Below are 26802 nucleotides of genomic sequence, written 5' to 3' on the forward strand. Positions count from 1 at the left end.
GGTGTCTGAGAATTTAAGGACTCCCATTCCCACTCTCTGCTCCCCTTGCAGCCCCCAGCTCCCCAGCTGACACTCCACCCAACCTGGGCACCAATTCTGTCCATCAATACCAGCCTCCAGCAGCCACACTTGAACGCTCACCTGATCAATAACCAGCGGCTGACATCGATCAGTCCCCAGGGTATCTGGAGCCAGGGGAGAAACAAGAAGAGGGTCAGGGAACTGAGGAGAGCTGTAGAAACACAGTTCCAGAAAGGGAGCGGCAACAGGGAGCCCCAGAGACACTGCCAAGGACGGCAGCTAGAGATGCCTGAGAGCATCAGAACATAGAGCCCGAGATGAGGAGAGGAGACAAAAATCCTGAGACCTGAAGAGGAAGGAGCAGACCCAGAGACCCTGAGGAAGAGAAGGGCCAGTAAGAGCTGTTGAGGGCCTACTGTGTGCCAAGAGCACCTTCTCTCAAGCCTCAGCACAACCCTGAGATGATGGAGTTATCAGCGCCATTTTACTGGAAAACATTGAAGCTCAGAGGTTAAGAGACTTATCCAAGGCTTAAGACTTTCAGTTTGGGAACAGAGTCAGAATTTGAACCTAAGTCCAGGAGTGAGGCTCTTTGCAGCATACCACAGTAGCTCTGCTGCCACCTCTAACCCATTTTGGGTCCCTCCCAGCCTGGACATACCACCTACAGCAAAGCAGAAGCTGGGTGGAGATGCCCCACACCCCTTCACCGGGACACCCCACTTGGAGCTTGGGCTTGTCTGGAGCGCAGGGAGGGGTGTAGAAGTGGGGGGAGGAGGTGGAGGTGCTGCATGGAGGAGAGTGTTGCATGTGTAGGGGGTCGTGTGCAGATTTAGCTTTGCTTCAGCTAGAAGTTCCTCCCAAACCCCAACTTCCCATTCTCTGTCCCCCTCCCTTCTGATTGCCACAACATGACTCTGGGCACCTTACTCAACCCCTCTGAGTCTCAGGTTCTTATCTGTAAGCCAAAGCCAATAATAGTACCTGCCCCAAAGCATCCTTACAAAGAGTAAATGAGATAAAACACGTGGAACTATTAACTCCTGGTCAGTCCCATAATCAGCATTATCATCAGCATCATATTGCTCCTCCGCCTGCTCCAAATGTAACACCTTTCCAGCCCTGTACACACAAGGGTGAGGGTGGGTGTCACTCTTGGGACTCCAGAATATAAGCTCCACAAGGGATAGTTCGCTGAAACAAGATTCAGGCCCTCACATAGTACCTGACGGACCCTCACTGGGACCTTCCCATAGGTGGAGAGGGTCTGCAAAGCTGAAGATGCAAACAAGTCTATAGAGCATACTCTTCACCCTCAATACCTCCCTGGGTCCAGAGAGTCAAAAGCTGCAACTAAACCAGTCCATACTTCTTCCTGGCTAGGAGAGAATTTGCAATGAGCACCCTTGGAAGCCGCCAGAAAGTGGAAGGTCTAGTTGGAAAGGTTGTGAGGGATTTGCCCTCACAATTTACAGGGGAGAGGATGAACCTGAGGCTCTTAGTTTCCAACCTCAGTTATTCTGTATGGGTCTGGCCCTGTGCTGGGAGCTGGGGAGAGAAAATTGAAGCTAATTCCTGCCTGGCAGGATAAGCACTGGACTGCTAATCACAAGGTCAGTGGTTCAAACTACCAGCTGCTCCTACACAGGGTCCCTAAGAGTCAGAACTGACTTGATGGCTAAAGGATAAAGAGACCTGGTGGCACAGTGGTCAAGCACTCAGGCTTCTAACTGAAAGGTTGGTTCTTCCAACCCACCAGCCACACCATGGGAGAGCTCTGAGGCAACCCACTTCCATAAAGATCACAGCCTTGGAATCCTATGGAACAATCCATCTCTGTCCTGTAGGGTCAACTGAGTTGGAATTGACTCAACAAATGACTTAAGGAGAAGAGGGCGTCCTTGAGGGCTGGAGGATCATGTGTCCCTAGAGGTCTGTGGGGCCCATGGGCTGTGCTTAGTTGTAAAGGGGGGAGGCATGTAAGACTCCTTGCCATTTCATTTCTCTTGCTCCCCAACCTTGAGTTCTTGTTTAAAGGAAACTGGTATGCCACTTTGGGCTAATTCACTGGACTGCAGAGTCGGTTTGAACCGCAATGTTGGTGGTTCAAGCTCACTAGCCATTCCTCAGAATCCCTATACAGGGTCACTATGAGTCGGAACCAATTCGATGGCACTCAACAGCAACACCTACTCCTCACTCATGGACCATCTTGTTATCCGACATTTTGTATTTACAGATTTAAAAATCTGCTATCCATTATTTTGTGACTGTGAACCTAGATTTCCTCCCAGTGTCCCGCTCTGGGCCTGCAGGGCTGCCCATGTCTTCAGGCTCACAGCTGAAGTGCCAGCTCTCCAGGAAGCTGTGTGTAGGTTCCATCCCCACCACCGGCGCCACCATGGCAGCCTTTCACATAAAAGAAGTGACAGAGGTCGATTTCGAGAGAACCTTTCTGAGAAGGTCCCAAGAGGGACACAGAAAGTGGGTACGGGAAGGCTGATGCTCTCCTCTATTCAAACACCCTGGAGGGACCAGGTACTGGAGGTTGCAGCAGAAGCCAGATGCCCTGTCCTCCTCCTGGGCCCAAGCTGCTGGGCTCCTCTTCCAAGCAACTGTTAGACTCCAGGTTCTCAGTCTTGGATTCCAAACCCTCCAAGACAAGCAGTGCGTAGCTGATTTCCATGGGGTCCTCCTCAAACTGTGACTGATTGGCAGATGAGGTGGCCTCAAGGGCATGGGCACCGGCAGCAAACCCCCTCCACCAACTTGACTCCTGGTCCCACAGCTTGCCTGAACCCCCAAATGGCCAGCCGTACCTCTAGTCCAGCTGCCAGGTTCCAGACCCGCTGGAGCATTAACCACAGTGGCAGGCCGTGGGTCCAGAGCACAACGGTGCTGAGAGAACAATCCTCAGAGTTAAGTTCTGATCTGCAGCTGCTGGCCTCCTTCTCACAGAACTCTGCTTTTGTATAAAAACCTGGTGTTTGTAACCCAACCCAAAGGAGGGTTAACCCCTGGGATATTTCTTTTGTTTTGGGGTTGCAGATTGTTATTGTTATTAAGTGCCATTGAGTTGGTTCCAACTCATAACAGCTGGTGGGTGTGAACAGCTGACCTTGTGGTCAGTGTCCAGTGCTGATCCTAGAGCACCACTGGCACCTGCAAGCCTCACGGGGCTGGGGACTGGGGTGGGGGGTGCAGTGGAAAGAATCGAAGCCTGATGGGGAGAGGGCTGCAGAGATGTCTGGGGGACGCAGAAGGGGCCAAATTCAGCCAGCCAGGGTGGAGGTGGGGAGGAGCCCACCCCCCAGCCCCACCTCACTGACCCATCTCAGCTGGTGAAGGGTGTCTTCTGAAATGGAATATTGTGACAGAGAGAGCCTAGGCGGGCTGCAGGACAGGCATTTCCATAAGAATCCCTCTTGGAGTGTAGTGGAGAGGAATCTTGTTTAGAATGAGCCTTTGCAAAACCTGAGGTATAAATCTCTTGGTATTAATTCAATGGCCAGCCCCACCACCTTTACCAATCTGGGGAAGAAGCTGGGGAAATTAACTGGGAGCAGAGTTTGCACCCCCTTTCTGCATCTCTAAAAATCTTTGGGCTTCTCATCTCTCTGTTCCCGCTCCACTCACCCCAGTTAGTGAATTAAGATTCTGTCCTCTCCAGGTAATTCAGAGAGCAGTTACTTACCTGTAAAGTGACAGCAGTAATGGCTGCCAGCTATTGAGAGTTTACACGGCTCCAGGCACCAGGCTGGTCCCTGAGAGGCGCAAATGGTTTACACTCAGATGTTAACTGAAAGGTTAGTGGTGCTGCGGAAGAAAGGTCTGGTAATCTACTTCTGTAAAGATTATGCCCTTTGTTGTCGAGTCAATTCTGACTCACAGCATAGAGCTCCTAGAGTCAAACTGCCCCAGAGGGTTTCCAAGGCTGCAGTCTTTATGGGAAGAGCTTGTGCCACAGAAAACTGCCACATCTGTCTCCAGAGTAGTAGCTGGGGGGTTTGAACTGCTTTTGGTTAATAGCCAAATGCTTAACCACTGTGCCACCAGGGCTCCTTATATAAAGATCCTAGCAAAAAAACCTCCTATGGAACAAATCTACTCTATACCAAATGGAATCACTGTGACTTGGTATGAACTTGATGACTATGGGTTTGTTTGGGTTTTTCTGTGGGGGGTTGGTGTTGGTTTTAATGCTACCACCTATGAGGTGTTAAGACAGGTGTGCAACATGGTTGTATTCTTTGACCATACTTACTCAACCTGTATGATGAGCAAATAATCCGAGAAGCTGGGCTATATGAAGAAAAATGTGATATCAGGATTGGAGGAAGACTCATTAACAACCTGTGATATGCAGATGATATGACCTTGCTTGCTGAAAGTGAAGAGAAGTTAAAATACTTACTGATAAAGATCAAAGACCACAGCCTTCAGTTTGGATTACATCTCAATGTAAAGGAAAAAAAAATCCTCACCACTGGACCAATAAACAACATTCTTATCAATGAAGAAAAGATTGAAGTTGTCAAGGACTTCATTCTTCTTGGATCTGATTGACCATCAACACTCATGGAAGCAGTAGTCGAGAATCAAATGACTATTGCATTAGGCAAATCTGCTGCACAAGAACTTTTTTAAAGTGTTGAAGAGCAAAGATGTCAGCTTGAGGACTAAGGTGTGCCTGACCCAAGCCATGGAATTTTCAATAACCTCATATGCATGCGAAAGCTGGGCAGTGAATAAGGCAGACCATATAAGAATTAATGCATTTGAGTCATTGATTTGGAGGAAAATATTAAAAGTGCCATGGGCTGCCAAAAAGAACCAACAGATCTGTGTTGGAAAAGTGCAGCCAGAGTGCTCCTTGGAGGTCAAGATGGCCAGACTTTGTCTCCCATACTTTGGACATATTGTCAGGAAGTACCGGTCACTGGAGAAGGATATCATGTTTGGTAAGGAGGGTCAGAGAAAAAGAGGAAGATCCCCAGCGAGATGGATTGGCAAAATCAATGGGCAACATCAGTATGGCAACAAGTGAGGTTGGCCCAGGATCAGGCAGTGTTTCGTTCTGTTGTGCATATGAGTCAGTACCGACTGGATGGCACCTGACAACAACATCCACCTATGAGGTGTGGTGGTGGTGTTCTTAAGTGCTGTCAAGTTGGTTCCAACTCTTATCAACCCTGTATAGGATTTCCAAGGAGCAGCTGATGGGTTTGAACTGCTCACCTTGAGGTAAGGAGTCCAATGCTTATCCTACAGCACCACACCAGTAGGTATGGCATCCCCATTTTTCAGAAGCAACCAAACGTCCTAGAGCTTAAGAGACTAGGCTTAGGTTATCCAGTTAGGAACTGGTGACAAGACAGAACCCCAGAACTCGAAAGGTCAGGCTAGGATACAATGCATAAGGGAACACTGGAACCAAGCCCCTAGGGTCCCTGGTTGGGGGCATTAGCTGCCTCCTGGTCAGTAGCTGCTTCTGTCTCCATAAAACCCCTTTCATGTACATCCGGAGCAATGTCTGGGCATGGGGAGCCTTGAGCTGGGTAAGAGGCAGTTAGAACTTTCTGGAGCACCTCCCCCCAGTAGGATGAGTTGAAGACCACCAGGGAGGTGTTAATGAAACAGGGAAGCTGCAAACAGACCCAGGAGCTATTCCAATCTGACACCTCCACCCAGCCCCCACTGGTAATGAGCCAGGACCTGCCCTTCTCCCCAGAGAGGTGGGTGAGGGGGGGAAGTCCTGGGGCATCTTTGTAGCTTCCAATGCGTCCTCTCTTTATTATCATTGCAATAAGCAGCTCCCGTTTATTGAGTGACCACTGTGTTGCAGGAACAGCGCTAAACCCTCTTTATACACCCCATCCTTCAATCCCCCCAACACCTTATGTGGTTGGTTCTGTTATCTTCAGTTTACAGAGGAAGAAACTGAGGCTCAGTCAGGTAAGTGGACCTGCCCTGCCCACCTCAGATGTCTGTGTTAATACTTTTGCTACTGTGCCTCCGGCAGGCATGGGATCACCAAGGTCCTCAGGAAGAAGGTGGGTGGGATGCAAATGTTCCCCAGTCTGTGTGTACCTGGGGTAACCCAACCCTTGGGGCACTGAGGGAAGAGCCTATGCATAGTTGACCCTGGGCTGGGGTGAATAGGACCTTTGGCCCACCACAAGTCCTAACCGTTCCAGAACTGGAGAGAAAGGAGCAGGACCCCAACCCCACCAAGCCTGGTCTCAGGAGATCCCCTGGCTGAGGATGGAGATGGATGGAGAGGGGTTTTGCCTGAGAAGACTAGAAGAAAAGGAGCCCTCCCACCCCCCAAGACCTTGGCCTCCCCAGCCCTAGAGGGTGGGGCTGAGCAGTTTGACAGTGGAATGCTGAGTCCCTTGTTTGTAAACAGCATTAATCAGGGATTAGCAGATGGGCATGCTAATTGCACCTGTGGAAGCCGGGGACCTCAAGGTTGATTACATTTACAAACTATGGGGCTCCCTGAGCCTGGCCCTGCAGGGGATGGGAGTGGGGATCTCAGCCTAAGGGGATGACATTTTAACCTCCCCAAAAAGATTCCAGCCAAGGCGGGAGAAGAGAAGGGTATGCTGGCCACAAATACTCTGATTAAAAATCAAATGTTAAAAGCCCTAACTTCACCAGAGCCCGGACTGGAATGGATCCTGCAGACGTCATTCCATCATCCTCCTTCCCAAACTGCCTGCGGCCGTTCTCAGGGGTAAATCAGTGTGTTGCAGCTAAAAGAAGCCTTCCAGTGGAGAAACTGAGGCCAGTCCCCTACCAGGCGTGGAGTTGAGAGTTTTGCGTGGATTATCTCATTTAATCCTTACCACAATCCTCTGAGGCGCATGTACTGTTGTTATCCCCATTTTATAGATGAGGAAAAGTAAAGCTTGGAGAAGGGACACGTCCACATTTACACTGCAGGCAAGGCACAGAAATCAAACCACGCCCTCGCTGAGCATTGAAGGTCCTGCTCTTTATCTTGACTGCCACTGTGGGCTCCTCTGGCTTCATCCCAGCTACTCCCTAGTCAGCCAATTCCCTACTTAGCTCTTATGTGATGTGTCCTTGTTCTTAAGACCTCAAGTCCTTTTTGTCTAGGGGATGCCCATACTTAGTGTGTGTGTGCATCTAATCTACTGCCCAATTCCCTCTGGTTCAAGTGAAGCCGTTTTCCCAGCTGTCCAATGGGTAAGACAGGGAGGTGCCCTCTTAGGGTGATGCCTAGTGCCTGACAGCTAGTCCAGGAGAATGACCTCCACGGATGGTCTAGACCACTGGGATCCAGCATGGTCAGCAGGAATGGAGTACTAGACCCCAAGTAGCCCCAACCCCAATTTCTAAATTCCATCCTGGGCTTGCCTCAGAAAGGAAATTGCATTGATCTTCATCAAGGTTTAAGCTATCAGGTGCTAATCCTGGGGGTGTACAGTCTTATCATTACTGACAGCCTCTCCTTTTGTTTTTCAGGCTTCCCTGGGGAGGAGGAGGTATTAATGGTGTCATCCCCATTGACAGATGAAAGACTGAAACAGCATCGGCTAGGAAGTCCTGGAGCCAGGACAGGAACCAGCATCTGTTGAAGAATCTATGAAGAATCTCAGAGGGTTGCCCTGGCCCACTTTTGGGCATGCACTCAAAAGCACCTATTTGTATGGACCTGGAAGCAGACCCTCAGACATGAGTGGGTGGCTGACAGAGCAGTGATTCTGGAACATGGCTGGACACTGGAGGGAGCTGGGGACCAGACCCCAAAGACTGAGTTCATTGGTCTTGGTGCCTCTGGGTACCACAGTCACTCCAAAGTCAAGGTACAGCCAAGGTTAAAAACCACTGTACTGGGCTCTTAGCCAACAGTGTTATAGGGATGGTGGAAACATCATGCTGCAGCTGGGGAACCAAGTACTCACAGGGACTAAACTGGACTTTACAAAGGGGTTCCTTCCTCTTCCTTGACTTTAAGGAGACCTTCTTCTTGTTTGGTAAACTGAAGCCTATATTCAACTCATATCTATCCCATGTGACACATGTGATACAGTAGAACTGCCCTGTAGGATTTTCTAGACTGTCATCCTGGTATGGTACTGTGGGATCAGGACCGGACTGTGAATCACAGGTCATTAGTTCAAACCCACCCGCTGCTTCTTGGAAACCCTATACAGGGTTGCTGTGAGTCAGAACTGATTGGACAGCACTTAACAACAACAACAATTTTACTGGAAGAGGCGCTAGTGGGTGGCACTGTAGAATAAGCACTGGACTGCTAACCACAAGGTTGGCAGTTGAAATCCACTAGCCACTCCTCGGGAGAAAGACGAGGCTATCTGTTCCTGCAAAGATTCACAGCCTTAGAAACCCTACTAGGGTCACTATGAGTCAGAAGCAACTCCTTGGCAGTGGGTTTTGCCTTCTCCCTCAGAGTCACTGGGTGAGTTTGAATCACCAACCTTCAGCTACCACACTGAGCACTTAGCCACAGTGTCACCGGCCTCTTTAAAGAGATCTCATAGTTGTATTGCTAAGTGCTACCAAGGAGCTTCTGACTCATGGCAACCCTTTTTTAAAAAATAAATTTGTCATTAGAATGCCAAAAGAAACCTATTCCAGAAAAAAAGGGGATGCTGTTTACTCTGTGTAAGGCACTGAGTTGCTATTACCCTCTTTCTTCTCTCAGTAAACCAGGAAGGTGAATGATCCCCATTCACAGAGGAACAGACTGAGGCTCAGGTGGGTCTGAAGTGAGCACAGCTGTCCCAGATCCACTGTCCATAGCAATGCTTCTCAACCAGAGACAGTTCACAATGTCTGCAGACAGTTTTAGTTGTGAAAATGTTGGGCAGAGTTACAATCACTGTCATGAATCAAAGTGTGTATGAATTGTCAAATGGAACTTTCTCCTAAATCACAATAAAAGTTTTTTGTTTTTTAATTGGAGAAAGGGGTGCTATTAACACTGAGTCAAGGAGAAGGACTTCTAACCATCCTATGCTGCACAGGACAGCCCCCCACAACAAAGAATTTTTTGGCACAAAATGCCAATAGTCCCACGGATGACAAACCCTGCTCTGCTGGTTGCTGGCCTTGGCTACACACTGGAACCTTTTCGGGGAGCTTTTGTATATCCTGATGCCCAAGCTGCACCCAGACTAACTACATGAGACTCAGGTGGGGCCCGGTGTCAGAGTTTTTTCCAAGCTTGCAAAGTGGTTCCAATGAGCAGCCAAGGTGCCCCTGCACTGAACTACTTACATGGCAGGTTTCTGCTCCAACCATCGGGCCCTCAGCAAGGTGTGCCCAAGTCTGTCTGGGGTGTACAATAAGCATCAGTCCTGTCCTCACCACCATGCAGAAGGGGAGGGCGTCATCAAAGGTGAGGGCTTTGGTTCACCTGTTCCTTCTTTTGAGATGGATTGAATGACAGCACAGGTGGGGACCTTCAAGGGCTAGGGTGGGTGGGAGGTGAGTATAACTCTTTCCTTCTCCTCTCCTGGAGCCTCCCCAGATGCTACTAAAAGCTTCCTGAAGAGAAGAGGCTGTGGACCAAAGAGCAAGGCTGCCACCTAATGGAAGATCTGGACAGAAGGCCACCTTTGAGTGCCAGCAGGCAATGTTTTATTTGCTCCTCACGACACCCTGTGAGGTAGTTGTAGACAAGGACCCGGAAGCACAAGAAGATGAAGCTGTGTACTCAAGAACCCACAGTACCTCTGCACCCAGGTCTGACTGATCTGTGTATACTCTCACACCCACACCTAGTTCAAGAGAAATCGCCCCCCAGAACTGGGCTGCCCACTGCCCTCTTCCCTCCTGATAAATATGTGAGACTTCCCAGAGGGTCCAGGAATTTCCTTGCTGGAAACTGACCAGCATCACCTCCAACGGAATTCTTGTTCTTTTCACAGCAAAATCCTCCAGGGAGTGGTCAGTAAGGGCCTGGGCACAGACGTGGCAGAGCCTTGGGCACATGTCAGCACACCCACCCCCTGCCCTCCTGCACACACACATCTTGGGCAGTCCCATCAGCCCCTGTTCTGCCTCTCTTCTTCTGATGGTAAAGACAGAGATGAGTGCTGAGCCACTCTGGGCCTTTCCACTGTGACTGAGGATACGGGAAGGTCTTGGTGAAGTTGCTCTGTTTCTCCCTTGGCAGGGAAACCCTTCTTCTGGCTACAGATGGAGTGAAGCAGAATCCCTGTACAGACAGACAAAAGGACAAGGAAAAGAGATAGAGACAGGACCATGTATGGGGCTCTGGACCTGCGCTGGGCACACTCTAATAATTCCATCCTCCTCAGGAAGTACTGTTGTCCCCATTTTGCACATAAAGCAATTAAGCTACAGAAAGCCGAAGTAACTCATTGAGGGAGAAAGAGCCAGAAAAGGGGATTAGAGAGAAGCTGTGCCTGTATGATTACGAGGGACGAAGGGGCCTCACCTGCAGCCACAGAGACATTTAAGGACTCGAGTCCTGCAGGCAGCTGCCGCCGGGGCACGATGGTAAGGAGGAGTTGGCAGGAGGCCTGCACCTCTGGGGACAGGCCTGAGCCCTCATTCCCTGCATGGACAAGGGCACAAGGTTAGGGGCACCACCGTGTCTCAGTACAGAAAAGCTGGGACAGCTACCCACCTAACACCAGGAGAGTGGGCCTGTCCCAGAGGAACTCCAAGCAGCTGCTGACAGGGATAGTGGAGGAATGGGGAATCTCAGGCCTCAGGCAGCCCACTGTGCCGACCACCAACCAGCCCTGCCGGGCCTTTGCCTGCAAACAAGGAAAAGAAACCATGTTCTAGTTCACCAAACCTTTACCAGAGCCCTGGCCCAGGAGAGCACAGCCTTGCCCATAAGTTCATTCACTTCTCTAGCTGTTGTTAAGTGCTGTAGAGTCAGCTCTGACTCATAGCAACCTTGTTTATGTTTCCAAGGCTTCAAATCTTATGGGGGCAGAAAGCTTCATGTTGCTCCCTTGGAGCAGCTGGCGGGCACAAAACATGGGCTTTCTGGTTCACATCATGTGGAAGCAGCGCTTATGGTATGAAGCTACTCCCTAATCCATTCAATTCAGTCAACGGCTATTAACCATCTATAATGGGCCAGGTTCTGTTCTAGGCACTAGGGATGGTGGTGGTGTGCCACCAAGCTGATTCCAATACATAGTGACCCTGTATAGGGTTTGAGGCTGTACATCTTTACAGGTGCAGAAAACTTCATCTTTCTCCCACAGAGCAACTGGTAGATTAGAACCACTGACCTTCAGGTTAGCAACTCAGCTCATAATCCACTATGCAAATGGGGTTCTTTTAGGCCCTGGGGATAGAGCAGTAAAAAAATAAAAGACCAAAATGACAGTCTCATGGAAGGGTGATCAGGGAAAAGTCTCACTGAAGCAGCATTATGTGTGAGGCTGAAGGAGATGGGGGGCATCTACTCTTCAGCAGTAGGTTCTTACCACAGGGACCTGAGGAGTCGGTTGTTGTTGTTAAGTGCCATCAAGTCGGTACCGACTCATAGCGACCTTATGCACGGTAGAACAGAACACTTCCCAGTCCTGGGCCAACCTCACTATCATTACCACGAGTCGGTTAGAAGCTACCAAACGCAGAGCAATACTGCCCCCTTGTGTCCAGAAGGGAAACACGGCAGAAGGATGGGTCCCATTCTTACCGTTGCATAGAGTTTCCAAGGCTGGTGTGGCGCTGTGGGTTAAGGCGCCGGACTGCAAAGCCGTTTGAACTGCAAGGTTGGCGGTTCAAACTCACCAGTCGCTACTTGGAAACCCTATACTGAGTCACCATGGATCGGAACAGACTTGACGGCACTTAACAACAACATTGATAACAACAAAAAAACATAACATAAAATCCTAAAATCTAAGAAGGGTCTATCAAGCTAAGAATATTAACAGACCGTTCTTAAATTTCAAAGTTTATTATGTAGTTTGTTTTTGGTGGGGGGGGGGCAAAGAAAACTTCGTGGTCAGGGAGCCTTTAAGCCGGACCCCCCTGTTGTTGTTAAGTAGGTTCCAACTCACAGTAACTCTGTATGGGGTTTCCAAGGAGCGGTTGGGGGATTCGAACCGCCAACCAGACACACCCCACGTACAGCACCGCCTAAACCACCACCCGCAGTAAAGAGGATGAAGATACGGAGTCCCTGATAATTTGCCATTTGTGGTTTTAAAAACTCCGGGGTCAACCTTTCCCAACGGGATTTAGATGGCCTTAGGCCGTGCAACAGCTCCCTCCACCCATCAGCTGCAGGCTGAGAGGGCTGGAGAGGCCGGGTGCGGATCTTTACCTGCATAAAGCTGGGTAGGTCATCAGCGGAGAACACATCCATCACCTCTACAGCCCCAGCGCTGGCCTTGCTGACGACTGGGGTGAGCGGACAGCTGCAAAGTTTCCCATTGCCCGCATCAAGCTCTGCAATCCAGAGCCCGGAGGCCCCCCTAACCCCCAAGGGATTAGTAAGGATGAGAGCTGGGGGGTGAGGAGGCCTGCCTGAGAGACAACCACTGGAATCAAAGTGCTCAGGAACTCGGCTGCGCCTCTAAACGGGGGTACCTAGGGAGTAAGGGAGTTCCATGCCTGTTTTTCCGGCTGGTGATGATCTTATCCACTCCGAGGAAGAGAGCGGAGCGCAGCACGGCCCCAAGATTCCGGGGATCCTGGAGCCCCTCGAGGACTAGCCATAGTTGCTGAGGGTCATCGCCTGGCGTTGCCTCCCTGGCCTCAGTCCAGGGCTTCGTGTGCAGGGGGCTCACCTCCATGCACACGCCCTGGTGAACCTGGTGACGGCACAGGGCGTCCAGCTTCTGCCGTCGAGGCCGCACAACTGGGATGCCCTGCGCCTCAGCCGCCCGGAGCAGCTCGGCCCGCTCCCCCTGTATCCCGGCCCTACCAGCCTGGAGCAGGAGCCGGGCCACGCGCCGGCGGGCGGCCCTCAGGGCCAGGAGACAAGGAGACAGGCCAAACAGGAGTTCCAGTCCCCTAGCCGACCGCCGGCCTGGAGCCAGGTCATCAAGCAGCAGGCGGCTTAGCTCCTCCCCGCCGGGCCGCTCCCCACGCCCCCCGGGACGCGCCGCCCAGGAGAAATGACAGACGAAGAGGCGACCAGATCCACAACCGGTCGCACCCCGGACAAACCCGAGCAACCTCATGGTTCGGGCTACGCTGAGGACTTGATCCCCCTTGCTGCGTTGCTGGGTATAGTCACCACAGGCGGGGCCCGCTTTTAAGCACCCAATACAGGAATGAAGGGGATTCCCATCACACCATCTCAGAGGAAGACGTAGTCTCAACACAAGCTCCGAGATCTCTCAGAACAGCCCACTCACGATCACCCACTTCCCACGTGGGCCGTGGCGCTTCCGGGTTTGCGCAGCCCAATCCCTGGCCCCGGCGACGCATTGCGCATGTCCAACCAACAGGCCATTCTCCACAGCGCCTCCTGCAGGCGACCTCCATTGAGCGGCGGACATCCAGGAGGCAAAGCTCCAAGCGTCGCTGACCCTACTGTCGGCTCCATTGGCACTTCCCCCTTGCCCAGCACCTGCACCCTCATCCAGCCTTCCTCAAACTGCAGAAGCAGCACCCTTGGAGGACCTAGGAGACTGAGGGCCGCATTCACCCTGATGCCAGCAAAGGACAGTCCTCCTAGTCAACTATATCTGGGACCTCCCCTGCACATCCAAGCCACCAGCGAATACTGAGGATTTTCCTCAGAATCCTCTTCCTGCTTCCAGCCCCTCCCCCAGTGTCTTGTCAGCCTCTTTCCACCAGTCAGTAGGATCCCAGCAATAACTTCCTATCCTGTGGTCAGTGATTCTTTTCCCAACACTTGCCCTGTTTGTCTTCTTTTCTAGTTGGCAAACTCCTATCCATTTCAAGACCTGATCCAAACCCACTCCTAAAAGAATCCACATCCTGGAATCGATGCCCCAAATCCACCATCCCGCACTTCCTTCTCACAAGGAAGCAATCCTGACACAATCACCCCTCATCGCAGAGTAAGGGAAAGAATTGAAAGGCACTCTGAAGCCAGTGTTGATTGCTTGGGATTTTTAATGGTCATAGTGAAATACACTTGGAAATTAGACCCTGATGTTCTGTTGCCATAGTTAAGAGTGAGGACCCCACCCAGACCTAGAAGCCAAAATTGGGCTGGGAAGCTGGAAAGAGGAGAGGGACAGCAAGGTGTGGAGAGGAGAAAACCTGGAGCCCTGGAGAACCTTTCAGATATAAGGTTAGGGTATCTCTCTACCACCTCAACCCTGAGAGGCAAGGTTCAGAGAACAAGATTGGCCACAGCTCCGGTCCCAGGTGAAGGGGAAGATACTGAGGAGGTGAGCAAAGTGCGAGGAGCTCAAGAAGGGGACCAAGGTGAAACAATCAGGGATGTCACCTTCTCTCCCCAGCCCACTTTTCACATTTGCAATGGAAACAATCTGACAAGATTATAGGAAAACTTCCAACATATTTTCTAGCCCTTGGTGGGAGTGGAGGAGGGAGGTGGAATCCAAGGGTCGAGAAATCAACACCTAAAATCCAGAGGCAAGAGCCAAGCCATGGGGAAGGAAAGAGGAACGCCCCACAGGCCACTAGGTCACCTGCTCCGTGGGCCTCATCTGGATGTCTCCGATCTGCGGAAGGCACAAGGCTTCAGGCAGCCAGGACACTCTCCCCAGCCCCTGAAGGTCTCCCTGCTCCCCTCCTCTGGGAATGACTGGGCTCCTCTAGGGGTAGACAGTCAAGGTCAGACTCACCTGGACGTGTGGGGGGGTGCTGAGGACGTAGACGACAGCCTCGGCCACATCCTTGGGTTTGAGACACTGAGAGTACCGGGCGAGAGGGTTGGGGACAGAAGAGGCTCACTGTGCCCCTACCCCCACCCCAAGGAGGCGCTGTCCAGCATTCATATTCCCACCCTAACCTTCCAGAAGGAGCAACAAGCTCGCTAGAAGGGTGGGTTTGAAATCAGGGATCCTTTTGCCTACACTCCAGGGATGAGTAGCTTCACCAGACCCAAGAAGGAAGCCCCACCTTCATGTGTTCGTATGTGGCAGCTGCCTTCTCAGCGTCCTTGTCATGAAGTTTGAAGGCGAACTGTGTCTCCACCACCCCTGGAGAGATACACTGGGCCAATAGAGAGGGCCTGCTCAAGGGCTGAGCTATGTCTCTCACCCTGCCTCAACCAGAATCCAAGCCTCTGGGGAGGTTGAGACAAAACATTTACAGCTTTATAGGTGGCTACAGGATGTCCACAGCCACATTCTCTCTCCAAAGTTGCCACCAGTGAGGATAACAGTGATTCCTGCCATTGAAAGAGGCCACCCTAGAGTCCTACTGTGGCACTGTGGGTTAATGCGCTAGACTGCAAAGTCAGTTTGAACCACAAGGTTGGTGGTTCAAGCTCACCAGTTGCTCCTCAGTTGCTACGAATCAGAAACCACTTGATAGTACTTAACAAAGAGGCTTTACTAGACTCCTGGTGTGGCACTGTAGGATCAGCACTGGACTGCAAACCACGAGGTCGGCAGTTCAAACCCAGCTGCTCCTCAAAAACCCTATACAGGGTTGCTATGAGTTGGAGCTGACTTTATGGCACTTAACAACAAAGACAACTTACTGTATGTTGGGTAAATGTTTTACAAAGTGGCATAGTGCCTTAGCACCTCATAATTAGATAAGTAACACTGTCTCCATTTTATGAGAAGACCAAGGCTTGGAGAGACCAGACTTGGCTAAGGTTGAGTGGCCTTCAAAAAGAGTCCACAGTGTGGGGGGAGTTCAACCACTACACACCTGTTCTCCTATATTGCTGTTGTTGTTGAGTAGGTTCTGACTCACAGCGACCCTGTGTGGGGTCCAAGGTGAATTTGAACCACACACCTTGCAGTTCAAACCGGCCTCGCAGACCAGCATCTTATCCCACAGTGCCACAGGTGGTCTCCTCGAACCGCCTTCTTTTTCTCACACCACTGTGTTTCTCTCAGACCCCTGCCACTGTCACCAGCTTCTGGACCAGTGAAGTGTCAAAAACACAAGTACTGAGCAGGGCCAGGAAAGTAGCAACAAAGCCCATGAACTCTGTACCTAATCCACTCCCAGGACACCCTGGACTTGGGCTTCCTGGGCAATGTGGGAGGGCTGGGGAGGGGGTCCTGTGCCCACCCCATCCCTGCCAGGGCTAGGCTGGGCCCTCACTGTGGCTCGGATGTGGGTCTGGGCCTCGCGAAGCTCATGCCTCAGTCCCTCTGTCAGGGCAGTGACGGCGTACTTGGTTGCGCTGTAGAAATGGATGACCGACTGGGGTTCCACTCGGTGGCCAGACATGCTGATGGAGGGAGAAAAGGAGGTAGAACATGGAGTGACGCACCTACGAGAGACTGGCATCACCCCCTGCTGTACTCCACACGTAGTACCCCATTAGATCACGAACCCACCACCTATATGTCCACAGGAATGCCGTCTAATGGTCATTTGCATGATTCACTAATCTAGCTTCTGTTCCTCAAGCACCTTCGTAAAGCCCTTCTCCTCCGAAGAGTCCTCCCTTTGCTGACCACAGCATCTTCTCTCCTGGTCACACAAGATGTCAAAACATCTCAATTTCATCTGTGTGTTCAATAACATGGAGAGAACCTATAGGGCAGGGACTATGTCTCCCTCATCAGACTGGGTGGTCCTGATGGCAGACTGTGCAGTCTTTCTTTTTACCACAAGGTGGAGCTCATCCCAAGGCCTGAGGAATGCAGCCACTCAGTCCCGGGAGAGTCCCAGGCTTCAGCTGCAAAGCAAAGGGACTAAGCTACCTACCCATTCCACCCTCTAGGGGATGGCATTCTGGCCCTCCACCATAATGGTGGTCTTCTACCACTGAAGAAACTGAGTTCCAAAGAGGTCAAATGAGCTGCCTCAGACGACCCGGTACAGAGGATGAGAAACTATCTGGACTCTCGCTGTTGGCCACCCGCCCTCACCTGTTGATGTTAATGATGTGTCCGTCATCTACCTTCCGTTCCCTCATAGACTGGTAGGCTTCCCGCGTGCAGATGCTGAGAGCCAGCACATTCACCTGTGGGCCAGGGGGAGGAAATGGGGTGTCTCTAGCTCATGCCCTTCTGGGCAGGGGATGGAGCCACAGAACACTGGGGTGGGGGTGGGAACGAACGATGGGCCAAGACTTCTTATCTTCTACTCTAGGTGACCCTTCCCGGAAAAGCACCAACCCCAGCTGACCACAGAGGCCTCCCCACCCACAGGTCTCAGCAAACAGGAACAAAACTCCTAACTAACCCCATCCATAACTCAGAAGACTCTACGTTGGCCATCTCTTCTGAAAATGGTAGAACCTCTCTGCATTACGAATTCACTTCCTTTCCTTCTTCAAATTCCCAAAGTTTCTCCTTTCTAGGACCTGAAAAACAGTCTAAAATTCCTCCAGAATGGCATAGGAATTTCTCCTCAAGCATACTCGTCCTCTCTCCACTGTGCTCTTTCCCATTCCCTGAATTGAGATTAAAAGTGGAGAAAAGAAGGTTTCTCCTCCTTTTCTTTCTTTCTATCTTTCTTTCTTTCCTTCCTTCCTTCCTTTCTTCCTTTCACCTGTGTTTCATCTATAAGACTAGGCCCAGAGGTTCTCTAGGGAGTGGGGTAGCTTGTCACAGGGATGGGATGGCAGGGGACCTCCTAAGGACATAGGGACTCATGCATTCCTTGGCCCTTGCTCAGTCCACCTTCTAGCCACTCTGGCAAAAAGCCCTGAAGAAACGCCTGTCAAGGGCCTGTTCTGCCCCACCCAGGAGTATAAGCAGAGATAAACCCATCAGCAGGCTTGCATTCGCCCTCCTTAGGAAGAGAGGGAACCAGCTGGGAGATGAGATGTTTCTCTTTATCGGGCAGCGTCAGAGAGCTTGGCATCAGGAACAGAACACCCTTGGTGTGAACCTGCCTTCAAGTTCATGACAGTAGGAGGGAAAGATATGCACCAGGAGGGCGGGGAGGTTCCTGACCCTTTTAACAATGTAGTTGTATGGAGCAGAAAACTCAGCTCCTTGGGGTACATGAAGTAGAAGAAATAGAAACCCCTGGACCAGGTAAATGGGCCTTCTAGGTCTGAGGGTCTGGGGTAGGGGACAAGGTGGAGAAGCTGCTTCATAAGACAGTCCTAATAGAATCAGATTAATGCTCAAGCAGAAAGGGGCTTTAGGGAGTTAACATAATTCCCTCAAATTGAGGTCAAGTTGAGGTCCACATTTGAAGACCCCTTGCTGCAGGTGAGGAACATGTCACTGAGCTTTCAGAAGGCTCTCTGAGAGTAGGGACGATGCTGTCTCGCGTGATTTCCAGGCCTAAACGCTTCTTGTCGTCACTGTTAGCTGCCATGGCGTTGGTCCCTGACTCACGGCAATCCCATCTTTACAGCGTAGAGCTACTCTATGAGGTACCCTTGGCTGTAATCTTTACAGACGCAGTTTGTCTCGCCTTTCCTCTGTGGAGCCACTGGGTAGATGCAAACCACCAACTTTTAGCTAGCAGCCAATTGCAAACCACGTTTGCCACACATGCTCCTTGCCCAAGCATCTACTGGGTGCTAAATCTGTTGTGGTTTAAGTGCCACAGAGTCGGTTCCAACTCAGAGAGACCCTCCATGGGGCTTCCAAGGAGCAGCTGGTGGGTTTGAACCACTGACCTTGCGGTTAGCAGTCCAGTGCTTATCCTATGGTGCCACACCAGAAGATATTAGCAGAAGGGAAAAGGATTGTTGGAGAAAAGAAATGTCACATATACACATTGATTTTAACTTCTCCAAATACTTTCATTGTTGTTGTTTTTGTTGTTAAGTGCCATCGAGTCAGTTCCGACCCATAGCGACCCTGTACAGGGTTTCCAAGGGTGTAAATCTTTACGGGAGTAGAAAGCCTCATCTTTCTCCCGCGGAGCGGCTCGTAGTTTCGAACCACTGACCTTAAGGTTCGTAGCCCGATTCGTAACCACTACGCTACCAAAAGTTGAAAACTCATTTCTTAAAGACTGTACTCAACCTGTACGCTGTCTTAAAATGTATTAGTTTGCAACAGGTATCAGAAGATTTCATTTATTAAATAGCTGTTGAGTGCTTATAGGCTAAACCTGTATCAAATAATAAAACAGACAAAAAGCATCTTTTCCCTCACAGAGTTGGCATTTTAGTGTCTTACTTAGGTGTTTTAGTGAACACTCCAACCCTCACATAAAAATCCAGATTCCCCACTTCTCTCAAAGAAACTATAACATGTGGTCACACTAGGCCCACATTGCCATTTATAGTAATGACGCTGGACTTGAGCAACAGCCACCCCATTAGATGGCTGTGAATTCTCCCACTCACTGTAGACCCCACCTGACCTGGCTCACTCATCTGTGCAACCAACCTGGCCCCAAGGGGGCATTTGAGTTTGAGACCCCAGATACTGATGGTGTGTTTATCCCAATTAAAAGTGACTAGACTGAAGCTCAGAGAACGTAATGAAACTGCCTAAGATCTCACATTACCACCTGTAGGGCCGTGTGACAACATCACCTCTTGCCTCTGGGTCCCTTTTCTTTCCATAGGACCATGTTCCCAAGCACTCAACTGAGCAATAACATGTGGGGACATTCAATAAACAGTCCTCTCCCCTACCAACCTTTGTTCAACAGAAGCCAATCAGCCTAGATTTAAGATTTACCCATGAGGGCTTGGAGTCCTGGTGGAGTCTTGTATTATTTGCTCAGCATACAGTAGCACTGTGGGTTAATGCACCAGACTGCAAAGACATTTGAATTACATGGTTGGCGGTTCAAGCTCACCAGCTGTTCCTCGGAAACCCTATATAGGGTTGCTATGGGTTGGAACCGACTCGATGGCACTTCACAACAACAACAACAACAACAACAATGGGGCTCAAGGAACAAAGGACTGAAAAGATAGAGCCTCACCAACCCTCCACAAGGGTAAGGTGAAAGCCCAAATACCTCCAATCTGAAGCTTCCTTTTCCTGGTTGGCAGAGCCCCAGGAGCCCTTTAGTGCATAAAACCCCTGGCTCCCTGCTCTCCTCCCAACACCCAGCCGAGAGTCTTACGTTGAACATGTCCTTCCAGCCACTGGTGCTGCCTGAAAGCAGGGTGTCAGGCCGGGCCAGGCCTGCGTTGTTGATGCAGATGTCCACACCACTGTGCTGAGAGCGGATGGCTGAGAACATGGAGAGGATGTCCTCCTCATTAGATAGGTCGCATCTGTAGGGGATCAAAGTCCCGGGGTAGCCTGCACTCTTACATTCAGCAGCCAGCTCCTATGAAACCCAACAGGGGTCTGACTAGGGTAAGCTGTTCATGCCCACACCTTCCCACCCAAAGACAGATCTCCTTCCCCCCCCTGTTTCCCCTCATAGGACTCGCTCATGTGGCAGCCTTCCTTCGGCCACCTAGATGTCGGGACTGCCCATCCCCAAAGTTTGTCCTCTTTGATCAAAATCCAGGGGCTGAGTACTTCTTGAGTGAGGGAAGGAGAAAAGTTGAAGAGAGCAAAAAGTTGAGGAAAAACTGGATTGTAGAGTCAGGTTTCAGGACCCTCACACATCACTCAGTCTTCCATTCTGAGAGGATCCAGTGTAATAAATGATTTTTATATGGCCTTTATCACCATGTTCTTGTAACTCCCACAAAATGACTGAGTAGGACCATGCAAATAAAGTTTTTGTGGCCCACCAAAGGGGTTAGATACCTTATTAATAATGCAAATATGTTGCAGGCACCATTGTGAGGATGGACCATGCAAACCGGGTGTATGGAACCCTAACAAGGAGATTGGTCAGTTTTGTCATCCTGCTAGGTTAAAAATGAGATGTCCCAAAGGAACACAGAGGGAACTGACTACCATCAAGAAGAAGAGATGGAACAGAGTGTGTCCTTTGGGCCTGGGGCCCCTGTGCTGAGAACCTCCTAGACCCAGGAGACACAGAGAGAGAGAGAGAGCTAGAGATGATACAAAATGGCGAGCAGCCATCAAAAGCACAGAAATGGCATCAGCAGAACCAGCCCAGCATGAGAGAATGCAGTTGGCCACAGTGGGTATGCTGCAGTGACACAGCTGAATGCCTTCAGGGAGGGGGTTCCCTGGTGGAGTGGGGTGCCACTGGGCATTTGTCCACAGGCTTGCAGATGCACAAGCACTTTCAGGCTATTGGTGGAGCTAAAGAGCTCTGTAACTCTATCCCAAGTATGGCAGAAGCTGGGTTGGCCCAAGTGGCTGAGGCCCAGGGAGATGGGCATGGCTAAGAAGCTGTCCTGGTCGAAGAACTATATTCTGAGTTGTTCCTGATTCTGAATTATTTAATGTTACTTCCCTAATAAACCCTTTAACTCTGAGTATGGTCTGTAAGTTCTGTGTGGCCATGGCAATGAATTATCAAACCCGAGTAGAGAGTGCTGTAAGAGGGATGGCTAGTCTCAGAATTGGTAAAAGGTTGGAAAGAAGAGATAAGTCTGACCTTTGCCTCATAGCAATCAGCCTTGAATTGTTGGTGCCAGTAAAGCAATCTCTTCCCTGTTTGTGAAATTACTTTACAAAGATTGTTGTTGTTGTTGTTAAATGCTGTCGAGTTGGTTCCAACCCATGGTGACCCTGTATAGGGTTTCCGAGGCTGGGAGCAGAAAGCCTCATCTTTCTCCCATAGAACCACTGGTAGTTTCAAACTGCTGACCTTGAGGTTAGCAGCCCGACTTGTATCCACTATGCTACCAGAGATTTATTGTTATATGCCATGGAGTCGGTTCCAACTCATAGTGACCCTGTACAGGGTTTCCGAGGCTGTAAATCTTTACGGAGCAGAAAGTCTCATCTTTCTCCCACAGAACAGCCGGTAGTTTCGAACTGCTGACCCTGAGGTTAGCAGCCCGATTAGTAACCACTAAACCAGAGATTAGGGCTGGGAAAAAAACAGGAAATAGAATACTATTGAATGATGAGATGCATGGAGATTGTAATCATTGCAATGAGATGATGGTGTAAAGCCAATGCTCTTCCATGTAAACGATCACTCAGTTCACAATACAAACTTTTTTTTTTTTTTTATTAAAGCGAGATTAGGGCTGTGGCTGTGAAGGGGTCAAAGGAGGACAAGGCTCCTGGGGATGGAGTGATATCTCTCACACCATGCACGTCATGTTTCTTCCACTACTACCAAGAGTCACTAAGCTGGTTATCCCAGAGCCTCAATTTTCTCATCCCCCATCACCTCACCCAATCTCTCCTAGAAGGGCTCATCTCTGACCTATCTGAAGGGAGGGGCTCACACATTCAGTCATTCACTTCTCTCCATCCTGTCTGCAGCCCAATTGGCTCTGGAGTTCTCACACAAATCAATCAAGCCCAAACATCAATCTCTCCTCTGCCTACCTAAAGAAAGGATTGGGAAATCAGGACAGATTATTTTTGTGTGTCCCCTGGTGTGCCAAGGTCTTTGAGAAACACCTGAGAAAGTGGAACCACAGAGAGACGGCCATGAGAGAAGTGTAAGAAATCCAGCTGCATGGTCTTGGGTCTTGGAAGTCAATGACTGGACCCTTCTTGAATCTTGTGAAAGTGACTGTGTACATGTGTATGTGTGAGGGTGCAGGGTACCCGATAGGAAGGCCAGCTTGGCCATCTGCCTTGGCCTGGAGTCCCTTCCTTCCCTCAAACCAAGCTGGAAATAAAAGATGAAGTGATTTAGGAAATCCTTTTCTACTTCAACTCTAAGAGTTCAAAAGGTATAGTCCTCTAAGGCTCAGAAAACCCCTTATCCAATTTCCCCATCTCACCATCACCACAGGAAATGAGGCTGCCTTCTGTAAGAAGACAGAAACTAAACTCCACATTCATATCAATGAATCAGACTGTGGGCAAGGAAACCTGGCATACACAACTTCACCTTCTTCCTCTAAACTCAAAGTCCTCCTGGGTAATGTCAGAAGAGATGTCTCTCTGTCACTACATTATTATTGCCCCACCTGTGCCACCTGGATCAACTCCCCACCTACCCTCAAAATGAAATCAATTCAGTTCCCTCACCCAGGTGCTCAGTGATCAGCCTGGGGAGCCTCAGTGATCCCTTTCCTGGCAAGTTTGGGGTAGGGAAGTAGGAAAAGAAAGTAAGAGAGGCTTTAGAATTAGGAAATCCATTTCTCCAATATCTAGCCTGATCCTCTGGACTCCAGCACTGGGTCTGAGCCCTGAGCTCCTCAGAATAGGGGAGAGGGAGGGACAAAGTGGGGCAGTGATTGAGCCAGGTGACCTTGACATTATCTGGAAAGCTATAAAGTGTACCTTTGTTCAGCAGCAGGGAGGGGACAGTCCTCTTTCCTGTACACCTTCTCCCTCTACCCCCACCCAAGGCCTTCCTACCCTTTCCCTGCCTGGAGACTTTGAAGGATGGTGGAGATAAAGCCATGCGGTTAGACATTAGCTCAAATCCTGAGAGTGACCTTGCCAGGAACAAATCTTAAAATGACCTATGATAGAAATTTCTCCTGTCTCCTTCCTCCCTGCTTCAACATGGCCAACTCAGTTTCATTTTTCTGTGAGTTCTTGGTGTTCTCAACTATAGGAACTCACAAACCCACACTAAGAAAACCAGAAGTTTCACTTCCATACTGCTTTGCCCCCTTGGAGTTCATAGGTTCAATGACAGATTTTCCTTAATCAGCCCCACCTTAAAAACAAACAACACCCCCACTGAAATCAAGTGGATTCCCACTCATAGCAACCCTATAGGATGGAGTAGAACTGCTCTTTAGGGTTTCTGAGGCTATAAATCTTTACAGAAGCTGTTTGAACTCTGACCTTGTGGTTAGCAGTTCAATGCTTAATCCATGAGACACCAGCGTCCTTTAGCCTCCCCTGTGGCGGTGACATTTGTAAGTGGTCTCCTATCCCTATGCCCATAAAGTATGGGTTAACCCTCAGATTTGAGGGCCTGGCAGGGCTGAGCTTCCACTCCCACCCCAATCCCACTGTAAATAAACCCAGTTTCTGCCACTGAGTTTACAACGTAAAATGACCAACCGCTAGCTCCTGCTTATCTAGCTTGCCAACACATTTTGACTGTGGGTGAGGTGTGGGTGAGAGAGGAAGCGATCCATTAGCTAACCTAGCCACTGAGGCCAGAAAGCTTGCTTTCCTTCTCCCTGGCTGCCCGAGGAGGCAGGTGATGGGGAAAAATAGTTGCCGGGGATTAGAGATTTCGCTAGAGCAGGGGCTGTCAGGAGGAAATGTCTCCTTCAAGACGGGACTTCAGGAGGCGAGGTTAGGGCCTCTCCCACTAGGCACCCATCCCTCCGGCCTCAGAGCCCGTGGCAAATAGCCCTGGGGTTGCGGGCAAGGGCAGCGCCACAGCCTGACCCCTCCCCCACCCGAAGCCTTTTCCCTGCGGAACCGACACCTCCCAGAGCGCCCCAGCTCCCCGCAGGGCCTAACATACCTCGATATTGCCGACGGTGCGGGCACAACCCACCACCTTCAGTCCTTGCTGGACTAGAGCCCGGGCCACAGCCGCGCCGATGCCCCCCGAGGCGCCCGTCACCAGTGCCAGCCGGTCGCGCCACCGCTCCATGCCGGCCCTGGCCTTGGTACCAAGCCGCCAGCCCACCTCGCTCCGAGAGCCGGGTACTTAGATCGGGGAGTTCTGCCCCAGGTCCGAGAAGTTCAATCGCTCTCTAGTCACCGCCGCCACAGCTTTCGTAGATCTGCCCAAGTTCAAGCTGTTCTCAAGCTCTTCTCCATCCTGGTTAGACCCCGGTCGGGGCTCCGCCCGCCAGCCCTTCGCGCCGAGCCACATCCAGCCGAGGGCGGCTCCGTCCTGGCCGGCCCGCCCGGCGCAGGCCCCGCCCCTCTCGCCCTTCGAGCTCACCCCACCCCCGACAAGTGGAAACCGTACCTTCTCCGGTTCTGGCCGGCTCGGGAGTGTGTGGGCTTGCTTCCCCAGTGAACTGGTGCTAGGGAAATCGAGGCTGAGCGGGTCTCCCCTCCCAGTTCCGGACCCATAAAACCAGGATGAACGAGGCCCAGGTGTGGAGCTGAGGTAAGCAACTCACTGCTAACCCCAAAGTCGGTTGAAACACAAGAGGTGCTTCTCCGAAACCCTATACAGGGTTTCTATGACCAACTCTACAGCACACAAGGTGACTTCAAGGGGCCCTGGTGGTTCTATGGTTTAAGGATTGGGCTGCTAGCAAGGGCGGCGATTCAAACCCACCCGGGTCAAATATGAATGAGGGTACCTGCCCCTAAAAGATTGTCTTGTTGGTGTGGTGCTGTGGGTTAATGTGCTAAACTGAAAAGTTGGTTTGAACCATAAAGTCAGTAGTTCAAGCTTGCCAGCTGCTCCTTTGGAAACCCTATACAGGTTCGCTGTGGGTCAAAACCGACTTGACGGCACTTAACAATCCTGTATAGGATCTCTGGGTTTGGGCTTCCTTTTTTTGAAGATAGCATTAACATCCTCCCCAGCCATCCTGTGGCTGAATGGAAGTCTCCAGCATTGGGAGATTTGGGAAGGGCTCTTCACATCCTACCTGACCAACCCCTCCACATTACATCTGAGTAGAATAGTTAAAAATGCAAATACCCCCATGTACACCTGTACTGGGAGACTGTCCCTAACGGGCTAGACTGTCTCCAATTATCCTTGTCCATTTCTAGCCCCCACCACATTATAGAATGTATCACCATACATACCAAAGATAAAAGCAGTAACAAACACTCATTGTGTGTGACAGGCTCTTTTAAGTACTTTACAACATATAAGGGGACTTCAGAAAGTATTGGAAAAGGAATTAAATGGCATTTTTCATAAACCTTTTGTAACTGTATTAATAATCGGGGCAACCACTCGAGATAGGCACTATTCTAAAGATAAGTATATGGAAAGTAGTGACACATGGTTTGGACAGAAAGAAAATCCATCTTAGGCCAAAGATGTGCTCCTACTGCCTTCAAAACTTCATTAGCCCTGGGAGAAACTACTCAGAAAAGGGGGAGGATGGATGCACAACCTTAAGGATATAATCTGTGCCTAAATTGTACAAGTAGAAACAGTTGAACTGGTGTATGTTTTTCTGTGTATACTCTCAACCAAATTAAAGACAAAGAATTAGCCCTTTTCTCTCTTCTGGGGTTGCCGACTTTGTTCTTTTGACCGCTTAGGGTATTTCATCAGTGTTGAAAATTCTTTACATACCTTCTGCATTGATTATATACCTCTTCTTCCAAAGGAAAAACATCCCTGAATCACCACTGGAACCTTTCTTTCCACAGCAAGCAATGGAAATAGTAAATGGGGTTGGAAGGCAAAGATAAATTAAAACAAAACCAACACTTGGCTTTAGGGGTCTTAAGAGACCTTGGCTACAGTGGTTGGTAGAGAGGGGATTGGCCTCAAAGAAATTGGGAGACCCTTAATGATTTTTTATAAATTCTAGTATAAGTGAAAACAGGCAACAATCAGAAATGAATTATGACTTATCTTACCTCTGTCCCAATCATTACACACTTGAGATTTAAAGACAACTCGCGAAGCGAATCAAAGAAACACCACCAAATACAAAATTAAATCTAAGCTTCTGCTGTTACAAGAAATCTGATTAAATGACTTAAAGCCCATAAAATTCACTCCATTCCATTGTGCAACAGTATTGACTGTTCCACTGTTTTTCTGCTGCTAAGTATTATCTACATGTGAACACTGAACTCCAAGCAC

The 26802-nt window shown here is 50.1% G+C and overlaps 2 protein-coding genes across 2 annotated transcripts; both read right to left on the bottom strand.

Moving 5' to 3' along the window:
• Positions 1 to 10064: 10064 nt before the first annotated feature.
• Positions 10065 to 13202, bottom strand: MRM1 (mitochondrial rRNA methyltransferase 1 homolog (S. cerevisiae)). Its single transcript, XM_006833628.1, has 5 exons — positions 12631 to 13202; positions 12341 to 12434; positions 10673 to 10805; positions 10481 to 10600; positions 10065 to 10237 (listed from the first exon to the last, which is right to left on the bottom strand). The coding sequence occupies exons 1-5, from the start codon at positions 13200 to 13202 to the stop codon at positions 10065 to 10067; spliced, it is 1092 nt and encodes a 363-aa protein (XP_006833691.1).
• A 1440-nt stretch (positions 13203 to 14642) lies between these two features.
• On the bottom strand, positions 14643 to 24693 carry DHRS11 (dehydrogenase/reductase (SDR family) member 11). The gene is made up of 7 exons (XM_006832347.1): positions 24526 to 24693; positions 20149 to 20358; positions 17025 to 17119; positions 16249 to 16378; positions 15085 to 15177; positions 14808 to 14873; positions 14643 to 14684 (listed from the first exon to the last, which is right to left on the bottom strand). The coding sequence occupies exons 1-7, from the start codon at positions 24655 to 24657 to the stop codon at positions 14643 to 14645; spliced, it is 768 nt and encodes a 255-aa protein (XP_006832410.1). The 5' UTR covers positions 24658 to 24693.
• Positions 24694 to 26802: the final 2109 nt, after the last annotated feature.

The sequence above is a fragment of the Chrysochloris asiatica genome, unplaced genomic scaffold, assembly GCF_000296735.1.
Source record: "Chrysochloris asiatica unplaced genomic scaffold, ChrAsi1.0 scaffold00007, whole genome shotgun sequence".
Classification (NCBI taxonomy): domain Eukaryota; kingdom Metazoa; phylum Chordata; class Mammalia; order Afrosoricida; family Chrysochloridae; genus Chrysochloris; species Chrysochloris asiatica.

Excerpts from the sequence above, each read along its gene's own strand:
- MRM1 (XM_006833628.1), bottom strand. The coding sequence starts at position 13,202 with ATGAGGTTGCTCGGGTTTGTCCGGGGTGCGACCGGTTGTGGATCTGGT. Across the intron at positions 12,435-12,630 it reads ATCACCAGCCGGAAAAACAG|CTGTCCGCTCACCCCAGTCG; the intron begins GCATGGAACTCC and ends GAAACTTTGCAG. Across the intron at positions 10,806-12,340 it reads ACCTACCCAGCTTTATGCAG|GCAAAGGCCCGGCAGGGCTG; the intron begins GTAAAGATCCGC and ends CCTTGTTTGCAG.
- DHRS11 (XM_006832347.1), bottom strand. The coding sequence starts at position 24,657 with ATGGAGCGGTGGCGCGACCGGCTGGCACTGGTGACGGGCGCCTCGGGG. Across the intron at positions 20,359-24,525 it reads GCACCGTCGGCAATATCGAG|GAGCTGGCTGCTGAATGTAA; the intron begins GTATGTTAGGCC and ends TGGGTTTCATAG. Across the intron at positions 14,685-14,807 it reads GCACCCCCCCACACGTCCAG|ATCGGAGACATCCAGATGAG; the intron begins GTGAGTCTGACC and ends TGCCTTCCGCAG.